Source organism: Ylistrum balloti, unplaced genomic scaffold (genome assembly GCF_031769215.1).
Source record: "Ylistrum balloti isolate Yb309-2 unplaced genomic scaffold, AGI_CSIRO_Ybal_v1 Utg369690, whole genome shotgun sequence".
Taxonomy (NCBI): Eukaryota; Metazoa; Mollusca; class Bivalvia; order Pectinida; family Pectinidae; genus Ylistrum; species Ylistrum balloti.
The window spans coordinates 178,173-189,659 of record NW_026781926.1 but is presented as its reverse complement, the minus strand read 5'-3'; the positions used below and the strand labels follow the sequence as shown (position 1 = coordinate 189,659).

Genomic DNA, 11,487 nt, shown 5'->3' with positions numbered 1-11,487 from the left:
CAATAACAGTATGATTTTACAAGTTTTGCATTTATTAAACAAATATTAAACATGAGAAATATTGTAGTGATGCAATGTTCGCTATTGTAAGTCGTAAAAGCAATGTAAATCTGCGAAGTTAAACATTGCTATCCCAGAATTCAATAGTTTATTAGAAAATGTGTACGGGAATCACCCTCAGGTTTATTTATAGCAACAAAGGAACTACTGGTCCGTTACAGGTATGGGCATGATAACGGGTTTATTCATGAAACGTGGTTAAATACCATTTCACAAGGGAAGAGGGAAGCACAAGAGACAGCCACGCCATGTATTCGTGGAACTATAAGGATGAAAACAAAAACATCCCCTACAGTACGTCCCCGACAACGTTCGGGAGGGGTTCCCCAGATGGAGATTCATCGGACAGCGAGGAATATGAGGGATCCCAAGACCCAAACGGGCGCCGTGGACGGCCCCGGGCTGACGCTATTACGAAGCTGATATTCAAGGGAGCCGTGTCTATGAGCAGTATACGGTGCGAGACCTGCAATCGGGTCTTCCCACGTGAGAAATCTTTACAAGCACACATGAGAACTCATACAGGTAAACTATCCAGGTGTTTATTTCCTCCACCAGCAACATGCTCTTACCGTTATGTATAAATCCATCACTTTCAACAGATCAAAGAGAAAGTAAAGTTTAAAGAGATCATTTATACAGACCACTACAAGGGATTTAAATCCAGTGTGCGTGTTAGGGGTACCTGGTTTTTAACTCTAACCAAAATATTCTCAATACGCCTTTTATGAAATAATTTAAGATATCATCGCAGTTCTTTAAATTTTGAAATGTATATATATACATGCTATGTATATATTGTTGAATTGGACATTTAACGCAATATCAATATGATATCAGTTAATTGTAGAGCTAATGTACTACGCAGTAAGCGACTCTTGTAGGAATTTAACATATTTAACAGGAGGATCGAACTTGTACACAGATGAATTCTGTGCTGTAAATCGAAGATACGTATGTTGTTAGCGGATACAATATTAATGCAGATAGCATGCTTACACACGTTTGTGTACAGATTTTTGTACACAGATTTAGGATGTGTTTTTTCTTCCGCTTTGACAATTCTAAATACATGGATGATCATGAGTTGTCAGGATAAAACTTATCTCTTTCATCGTTCGAAAATCATATTGTAGGATTTATGTAACATGTTTATTTATGAGACTGAATTTTCTACCGTATAATGTCCTTGTAATCACACATTATTTACAATTTCCAAGATAAACGTTGAAATGGAACTTACCAATAACCATATAAAATGTTCAATGTTAAAAATTAAATATTCTACCTTTCCACGTTTGTCTGAAATTATGTTTGTTTCGTTATTAATAAAACTGCGTAAATAGGTATGAATTATATAAAAACTTGTAGAATGTTTACACTAGTGATATAAACCTGTCACTTTAGGGGCTATGATAGTATGTGAAATCAATCAGTTACTTAAATAAATAAATCCAAGTTGTTGACTAGTATCTTCTTTAGATAAGAAATTATGATGAATATTGTCTATTAATTGGTATTGTTTTCCATTTAACTGTATGTTAAGTCTATATAAACTTACAATCTGGTGGAGATTTAAATCTCTTTCTGTATTAAATATTTAAAATTTAAAGTCCACACCAGGAAAGGGAAACAATTTCTATTGTGAGATCAATAAATGAATTGATTTTTCAGTTAAAGGTCCCCTGGTGTCATACCGTTACAAAGTACATGTCATGTAGTAGTGTAGATATGTCCTGTCTAAACGGTATTTAATCCCACAATTACCATTTAATCTCGATGTATTCTAAACAACTTTGTTCAACATGAATTCACTGTCGTTTAATACGTTTTAATAATGTAATTATTGGGTCTTACTTACAAGAGAATTGTTGACATGTAATTGAAAAAAAAATCTTCCGCAATCTATTCAGATTTAAATATTTGCAACAGGATATGTTTATTTGTAAGCATTTATCTAAATTATGTCACGATATTGGAAAGATCAAGACAAAACTGAACACAGGCGAACTTGTAAATAATCGTAGCCATTGCTATATTTTGTACATTCCCATACTTTATTTGCCCGCCACCGCACGCTAAGGCCCCAACACCCACCACGTGTTCACGGGGCCTTTTAGCGACCATCATAGATTTAAATGTTACTAACGTTACCATAGGGACAATCTATTGATTATTGTAAACAAATAGAGCATCAACTTTAAATGCCTGGCACTAACAAAGGGGGAGAAGGTTCTTGTCCAGGCGTGCCTGGTTACTAGCGCTCCGTGTTGATTGTTTACACACAAGTCCACGCGGAACCCGTTACACGAGCTGGTTACCTGTAAATCTCACATTCCCTACCTGTACAAACGGTATTTACCTGTGGCAAGGTTTTGTACACCCGCCGACCTATATAGCTTCCATAGCTTGTGTGTGATTTGTTGCCTGTACAATATATTTACCGTTAGATCTAGCCTTATGGCCACAATGTCCCGTTGTATAGAGACATTTAAATGTACCCAAAAATAGAGCAGATTCGACACGAATACATGGCAGCTTGCTGTTTATTTGAAAACAAAAACACGGAGTAAAAATCATCATTTTAAACAAAAGTTAAAAAAAAACCCCAAACAAAACAATCGTTTATTAGAGTTGAAAATACACGCTTGAAGTTTAAAAGTAGAGAATTTTTGTGTTGAAGAGGACGTACGTGTAATTTGATATTGCCAGAACTTTAAAGGTAGACAGATTAATATTTTTTTTCCTTCGTTGTCGAAATACATTTATGTTAAATTTCCCGAACTGATTAATTTAGTGACTAGTCAAGTCATCACTTGCAAATATTTAAAATGAAAAATTATCGTCTCATTAATCTGTGCTTTGAATACATATATATGTAAGGTGTCACGGTGATTGAACAGACCATTAGTCTATACTCAGCCGTCGATACCTTAATGTTTGGCTGTTAAAATCACTCATTAAAAAAGTTAAGTCTAAATCCGGATCTTCTTATTTATTCCAAAAAATGTATCAGTCGTGTACAAGACTTGTCGGTCGATTAATGGGGAACGTGCTCACTCAGCCGAGTGTACAGTCGTGTACCTTGTAATTCCGACAATGATTCATTTAGTCTGCGGTCACAATAGTTCCTCCGTTTGATGATTTTGTTAAATAATACCTACCCTACCCACCGCTTATATTTCTGTATATAGTATCTTTCATACGATATCAATCTCTATGGTTTCCTGGAGTAACTTTGAATATAAGAAATTGTAAAAAAAAAAAAAAAAAATGATAATAAAAAAACAAAATAAAAAAAAAAAAAAAAATTGTACACGAACGAGATGAACAGAATATCAAACTTTCTTGTAACTTCGTGTTTTTGCAAACTTTTGAAGAGTAAGAATCACACGTAGTGTCCTAGATGTCCTTACTATCTTTACGAAATGTCTTCCTTCGAAAATTATAAAGGACCTCGTGTATTCAGAAATACATTTTTAAAATTTATTTATTTACGGGTACGGGGTGATTCTAAAGTCTCAAAACCTCTCTAGATCTTTTAGTGCTTACGTCTGTGGGGAGGGATCGTCATGTTTGAGCAACACTAGGCGCATTGTGTCTAAATGAAGACAAACACGCACACTGTATCGTATTTAAGTAAATACTAAACATTGCGTATAGGTACGTACTCATAAGGTATGTAAAGACCTAGTACACGTAGGACTTACAAGATGCCGATTGATCAACCACTAGATTGTGTACATACAATTCTCATGCCGAGAGCGAAGTAGACTAGTAAAGGAAAATAGAAATCAGTCAATTGGAGTGTCTGTAGAATCGTATCTATTACAATTCAAAAGGCTTGGGCTGAATTGAAGCAGAACAAGTTACCGGTATAGTATTCACACAATGACTGGCTCTGGGAGCAACGGACAAGACATTTTCAGGCCAGTAACAAATAAATAACGGACCAGTATTTGTAAGCCGATATGTCAACAACACAAAGCAAATTAGTCATCAACCGATTCCGTACCCCTTTGTACAGGTGCATTGTCTGATTCGAACGTGATATTCCCGGGAAGTGAGCACCACATTTTTGCCGTAATGTCGTCATTCGACCTCTAAATTCCTCTTTAGCCGTTATAGAGTTTCAGAGATTACGAAACACAAAAGGTCCAAAAGGACTCGCCTGACTTAACCGCAAGTCAATGTCATGCTATGGTTTCCCGCGTGATTCACTTGTGACACATTCGGAATATTTTTGATAAAATGTGCACTCTGATTTTGTCTAAATTTATATACAACTAATGCGGAAGTATATAACTTTCTGGTAAACATGCAGCTGATTCGATGAACCATAAAATAAACAATTAGCAAGTGATAAGACTTTTAAACTTCAACCACAGTATGTAATCGATGTTAAATAGAACCACGTATAGACTACCATTCAAAGAATTTAAAGTCTTGTACTAAATTCCCACTATCATATTTAAAGGGAAACTCGCGTATGATGCTAGTCCATCATTGTTCTTATTCATATAAAAAGAGTTAGTTTGTGGAGAGGCTAGCCCCGTTAGAGAGACATTTCTATCTTCGAAATTTCCTTGTAAAATCTTGGAAATGACCTCTATATTTTTCTACAATATAGTTTAAGTGAGTGTTTCGTTTTCGTGTCCAATATCTTAGCACCCTTAGATAATATAATTAAACGACACAAACCTAAGGAATCTAGTATCTATAATGGCAGAGTTGATTGACGTTTCACACAATACATATCATTTATACATACAGGTGAGCGACCATACCTGTGTGATTACCCGAGTTGTGGAAAGTCTTTCTGTCAGAGTGGACAGCTGAAGACTCATCAACGACTACACACAGGAGAAAAGCCTTTCATTTGTTCTGCTAATGGTGAGTTTTGTCTTCCAAAACATTTCATACATTATCGAATGTGAGTTTCAGTAATTTTGATGGGCTCTGATGAATATAAGTTTTGTGAGGGTAATATTTGGATTTGATGTGTTAAATGTGTGTTTTGTGAGGGTAATATTTGGATTTGATGTGGTAAATGTGTGTTTTGTGAGGGTAATATTTTGATTTGATGTGGTAAATGTGTGTTTTGTGAGGGTAATATTTGGATTTGATGTGGTAAATGTGTGTTTTGTGAGGGTAATATTTTGATCTGATGTGGTAAATGTGTGTTTTGCAAGGATAATATTTTGATCTAAACTTTATCTTAGTTTTTGGAGAATATTTTATATAAACAAACTGTTTTCTACTACAGGTTGTGAGAGCCTTTTCACCCATGCAAACAGACACTGTCAGGATCATCCATATGCATCACTGAAGCGAGTCAATCCACAAATCACTATCAATGGACTTCAGAAACTCATCCAGAGTGAATCAAATCCAGCGGTCAGAGACTGGCTGACAAGGTAAGAACATCGGACTTGTGTGAAAGCATTTACTAACATTGACAAATGAGCATTATATTCTCAAAGACAATCTAAAGCTCAATACCCTCTCAATGACAAATTTCATACCTTCTCACAGACAATGTACAGTTTCATACCTTTTCATAGGAAATTTGAATAGTATTTCCAACTCTTGTCATAGACCATCTTTAATTTCACATCTCCTCAGAGACAATCCACAATTCTATTTATTTGTTTTATTTTTCTTGAAGAAGTTTTAATTGAATGCCACGGTCTTCAGTACGTTCATTAGAATGTGAGAATAACAACATACTTTAAGTATTAAATCTGTGTAAAAGGTGTTTTATAGAGATGGGTTTACTGGTACACTTTACGCATCAACACTTAGTCTTAATTTGACCTCTAAATGTACCTGAGAGCTGTAAAGGGTGGAAAGTATTTAACTTTTGTTTAGCTTATAAATTTCACTGTTTTATTTTCAGACAAATAACCACCAAAGAAGAACGAATATTCAACAGACAGAGACCAGGAAATATTAAACGTGTAAAAAGATCTCCTCAGGATGTCAATGTAAAGATTGAACCGGAACTGCTTCCTGTTCCAGATGAGAATGTCATGCCTCTTCATCAACAGCAGCAGGAGGAGCAGATGATGGAGGAGCGATTGTTGGAGTCAATGACAACCCATCACCAACACCAACACCATCACCATCATCATCAGGAGCAACAACCACATCAGGTTAACATGGTCAACAGTCAGTGTAACATGCCATTGAACAACAACCACTATATGATGCCAATGAACAGTAACATGTGTGACATGAGCATGAACAATCATTATGACATGAGCATGAATAATCACTGCAACATCAATATTCATGGTTACGAGGATCCTCAGCCAATCATTCTGCCCCAAAACCAGCTGCAGCCTGTTGATTCCGACTACGACTATCACACAATTGACCCCTACCAACCTGTCGAATATGACTACATACCACAGAAGGAAACACATGAAATGACCCTTAGTGAGCAGACAGACAAGTGGATTTCGGCACTTGCACTTGTGGAGTTGTCTCATGGCATGGCATAAATTATCAACCCCTTTAATGGGACAGTTACATAACTAACCTAAGCCATAACTGACTGTTACAGTATCTCACAATATGTAAAATGTGGAACATCTCAATAGACAGGGCTATCTGACTGTTGTTGTGTTCTACATTTCAAAAGATTATGAGATTCCTTGTAACTATATTTCTTTGTTAATTCAAACTCCATACTGCCACAAGATTGCCAAGTGAATACATCTTTTATTATTGTATCCACATGTCATCAGCATTCTGATCAAAATGAAAAGTCGATCAATTGTGGTTTTTTTTCCTTCCATTTTTAATGTTTCCCTCTTGTTTATTTAAAGTAGTAGTTATATTACTGCTATTTAACATAGATCTGTTATAATACTCGTACATCATGTCTCATAACCTTTCTTGTCCTATTTCTTTAACATTTACCTCCCTTGACTGACGTAGGTCTTCAGCAATGGAGACAGAAAGCTTTACACTTTTGTTGACCGTCCATCCTGTCCAGTCCTCTGGGCCTGGTACCCAGTCAATATCAGTCAATGTGTATCTCGCCCTACTGTTTTGTTTTGAGTATAAACACTGCAATATACGTCCAATTAATTATGTATATATCCTAGTAGTATTACGATGCTTTCATCTCATTTAAAACATTCCATCAAAATTTTAAATTTAACTCATCAATTTTTGTTTATTTTTGTTAAGATTTTTCATTCCATAGAGAACAAATACTTATTTTTCTTCAAAAGATGAAATGCTCTTTGAAATCAAAAGTTCATTCTATTGATATTGATGTATGTTATAGTTGAAGGTTGCATAGTAAAATGTAATTGTTGATAGTCCCACTGTATTTTGATTGCACATATTAACCAACAGCAAAGCCAAACAAGAGCTGCCTTATGCTTATGGTATATAGCATATCATATTTATTTTAAGTCTTGGTGGGTTGGGGGGAGAGGGGAGGAGCAACATAAAACTTTGATTCCGATTACATCTAGGGTGAGTTTACTGCATGGTCCACTTATTACCAGGCACAAGCTTATTTCCAGAAAAATAGGATCTATGCTAACTTTATATGCAAAGCAACTGGTTCACGCTGTCAAGATAACTAAGCTATTTTATGACCTTCATGTGACTGACTCTATTATTGTGATTGCCACAACTATGTTTTGTTTGGCATATATTTTGATTTTTTTTTCTTTTGAAATCAATTGATTATAAAGTTCTTAATGCAGTGTTGCCCCTGTCTGTGATTACTCCAGTCAATGACTTTGACCTTGTGTGTTTCCGGGTTTGGCTGTTTTATACCATTTCCAATATTGGCAGTGAGGTAGTGCTCGGCCAATTTATAGGTACCTACGGGATGGTTAGCAATATGCTACCCGGCTACACATTAACACTTATTTGGACTTCAGCAGTTTTGTTTCATGCAATCTTTATACTTTTTTCTGAAGAAATTCCAGACTAATTTTGTTATATTACTTATCTAGTACATGTGAACTTTTGTGCATGTTTATAGATAAACATTCCATGTGTGTATGAACATTCCTGTTAACTATTCACACTTATATTTCCCATTGAAGTTTGTGAGCATGATAAATGATAGTGATGATACATGATGATTTTTTAGGTGTAAGTCAGATTCGGTAGTGATGTAGACAGCCCTTCCGTTCTGTATTTCAGAATAATTTAAATAGGTGTACGAGACAAAGTAGAAATCCATAGCACTATATACAAAAATAGGTTGGAATTGTAGTAAAGTACTTACAGAATTATTGTACATATATAAACAAATATCCGTAGAAAAAATATAATGAAACAAATAGACAACAACTGAAATCCTGTATATATTTATATTTATTTATACAAATTTGGCAATTTTAGTGTATATATTTATAAAATTTATTTATGATTACCATGAAAATACACAAAGTGGTACACTTGTATTTGTTAGAAATTCATTTCTTCATGATAAGAAGAACTGATAGAGGTGTTTTAATTTTTATGGGACGATTGTTTGAAATTTTAGAGGGTTTAACACAATAGGGAGCTGTTGTCATAACAACAGTCGCTCCAGGGCAAAGGTTAGTGACTTACTAGATGTATATATATTTGTAATATAGAGTTATTTTTTGTTATTTTGTTAAATTCTTAGATGTGTGATGAGAAGACTGCCGTCCATATAAGTGTGAGAGTGAACACGTAACCCATATCAGCTAGATTATTATCTCGTTGAATTTTATATTGCATTAACATATATATTCAGATATTAGTTTGCAGATTGTATAAAATGTCTCTCTGATATCTTTTATTTTCCCTAAAGATCTGAAAACATGAGATACTAAAGTTTGTCTTTGTACATTACCATGTAACTGCTGAGTTCAGGGTGTAGCTCCAGCTTTAATTTTACTGTAAACATACATATTTTAGCATTTCTATAGCATTTATTGCAAATGTATAAATTCTTATTGCACTTAGATTTTATGAATTGATGATACGCTGAAAGTTGATTGCACTAAAATAAGTATGCTTACAGTAATCATGTTCTGGATTGAAAACTGTCTCTTTTAGTAATGTTGTCATATGATTGTGTGATGAATCAGCGACAGTTCTGATTGGATGTGATTACTGACTGGCGGGGATTCAGATCTGTATCATATTGATTAATGAGTTTTTATACATATACATTGTATAACATTGCTTATTTTCTCATACTTTGTATGCAGGGTTATCGTTTTTGCTTTCTGTTGAGAGATGAAGTAGTAGTTTAACATTAGGGTCATATCATTCATTATCTTATTAGGCATGTTTACATTATAAATCTTATTAACAAAAACAGCCTGCTTCAAATGTGAATGCTGCAAGTTGATACTGGTGCTGCTTTCTGGGTTATTTCCCCAAATTCATTTTCTTCAACCATTAATATTTTGTTTTTTAAATTCACCATTTTAAAAATTCATTTTCATACAACACCGTCTACTTAAACTTCTTAATTTCCCAAGTTGTATTATTTTGGTTTATTGATACTTCAAGAAATTTTTAATTCATTTTTTGCATTTTTCATTATCATGAATATTATTTTGTTATTCCCACAATTTGTTAATTATACACAATAAATACAAGCAATATTTTTTTCTATAGATATACAATGTATACCCCATATTACTAAGTATAAGTGAATGCATGCAGCTTACTCTAGATCTGTTGGTTGTGAAGTTTGTTGTTATTTGAAATATTCCTCTGAGAAAGCATGCCTTTCTTATACATGTGCTTGAATTGCTTGACTCTTCCACTGGAATAAAACCCAAAGTATCCCATCTCAAGACAAAGGTCGAAATAAAAATAAATGAACTGTGCAACTTGGGCAAATACTAGTCGTAATACACTGCTCCACTGCTCAGCTAGAGAGAAATTCAGCTCTAGCCAAGTGGTCACAGCTAGTATCTACCTGTATAATGTACCATTTTTCATGGAAAGAACCTGTCCCCAAGATTCAAGGGGATACAAAGAACTATAACTCTTTAAATATCCACAAATTTTCAGTATGCCAAACATTGTCCTCCCAAGAATGACCAAAGAAGAAACAAACAAACAAAGTACATGGTGTCCAAGTATAAAGTCCCATCTTGAGCATGGCCTCCTCAGGATGATAAGTCTTGTAATTGAGGAAGTCTGCTACAAGCTCGATACTACATTTATAGGTTTAAGAAATGTCCCTGCAAAAATCTAGGGATCGGTCAATCAATTTAAGTACATTTGCATTCTTACTCTGTGTTCAAAATAGCTTTAACATTTATCCATAATGGTCAAATTTTAATTTGTATAAATGAAATCTCAATTGAAGTAGTTTCAAATCAGTCTTCCAAAGTCTTACTAAACCCTTTCATGTATGTAAACTTATGTAGACATTCCAATTTACTGTAACATTTCAAAGAATATTTTCAAACATTTTTCACCATACTAAATGGCAACTTGTAACTACGAAGCACAAAATTTCAGCATTTCCTCAGAATTCTGAACTTTACTTTTAAAAATTTTGAAAAATATGGTATTTTGAAATAAAGGGAAAATAAGTCTTTCATCCGTCAAATAAATTACTTTTAGAAACTTAAATGTTCAGTCTAATGAGGTTCTGTTATGGCTGATTTAATCTTGATTCAACAAAAACTGTGTTCAGTTACCAGTTTTGATGGTTAAGCAGAACTAACCCTTCTATCTGCCTGTAAATGTGTGATTCTGTATGTATACGAGTGTAACTTAGCTAGAGTCATCTCATTATTGGTGTGTTAGTGCTAACACAAAAACAGTGTTCAACCATATATATATATAAATATATATAACAAGAAAGAAAAAAGAAAAAAAGCATTTGAGATTTTGATATCAGTGGTTTTTTTTTTTTTTTTTTTTTTATTTTTGCAGATTTTTTAAACAGCAATTATTTTGAGAATAAAATCTTGAAAATATACTTTCTTGTCATTTTTTATCTTTCCAGCCTTTTAAAATTCAGCTATACATGTATTTTCAAATGTATCTTTCATTTTTGCCTTACTGGCAAAGGTGTTTTTTTCATTGTGTTGATATGAAAACTAAATTTAGATTTTCTGAAATCAGCCTTCAACTGATCAAATAAACAATATCAGATCACTTCCAACAAATGCAATGACATCCAAAGGTTACTTTTACATTGTGTGTAAAAACTGTTGGTGATCAATACTTTTGGATCAAATTTCCATATCCCTTGAAACTATTTCTACCTCTTGCAGAGGACTTCAGTGACAAGGTAAATACATCTATAGATATGGCAGATAATTATATAACATATGAAATGATATTCATGGAACGAGACATCAGCAGGTGGTCAACAAGGAACAGTTTAACTTGTTTACTAGACAGAGTGTCACTGGGTACACTCATGCATGAAACAAAGACTTG

The 11,487-nt window shown here is 34.1% G+C and overlaps 1 protein-coding gene across 1 annotated transcript; it reads left to right on the top strand.

Moving 5' to 3' along the window:
• Positions 1-253: 253 nt before the first annotated feature.
• LOC132565077 (zinc finger protein 367-like) lies at positions 254-6,617 on the top strand. Its single transcript, XM_060229683.1, has 4 exons — positions 254-585; positions 4,834-4,953; positions 5,327-5,477; positions 5,960-6,617. The coding sequence occupies exons 1-4, from the start codon at positions 309-311 to the stop codon at positions 6,564-6,566; spliced, it is 1,155 nt and encodes a 384-aa protein (XP_060085666.1). The 5' UTR covers positions 254-308; the 3' UTR covers positions 6,567-6,617.
• The last annotated feature ends 4,870 nt before the right edge of the window (positions 6,618-11,487 follow it).

Bases quoted from the DNA above. Each gene is read 5' to 3' on its own strand.
- LOC132565077 (XM_060229683.1), top strand. From the start codon at position 309: ATGTATTCGTGGAACTATAAGGATGAAAACAAAAACATCCCCTACAGT. The intron at 4,954-5,326 runs GTGAGTTTTGTC...TTTCTACTACAG, and splicing joins TTTCATTTGTTCTGCTAATG to GTTGTGAGAGCCTTTTCACC. The intron at 5,478-5,959 runs GTAAGAACATCG...TTTTATTTTCAG, and splicing joins GTCAGAGACTGGCTGACAAG to ACAAATAACCACCAAAGAAG.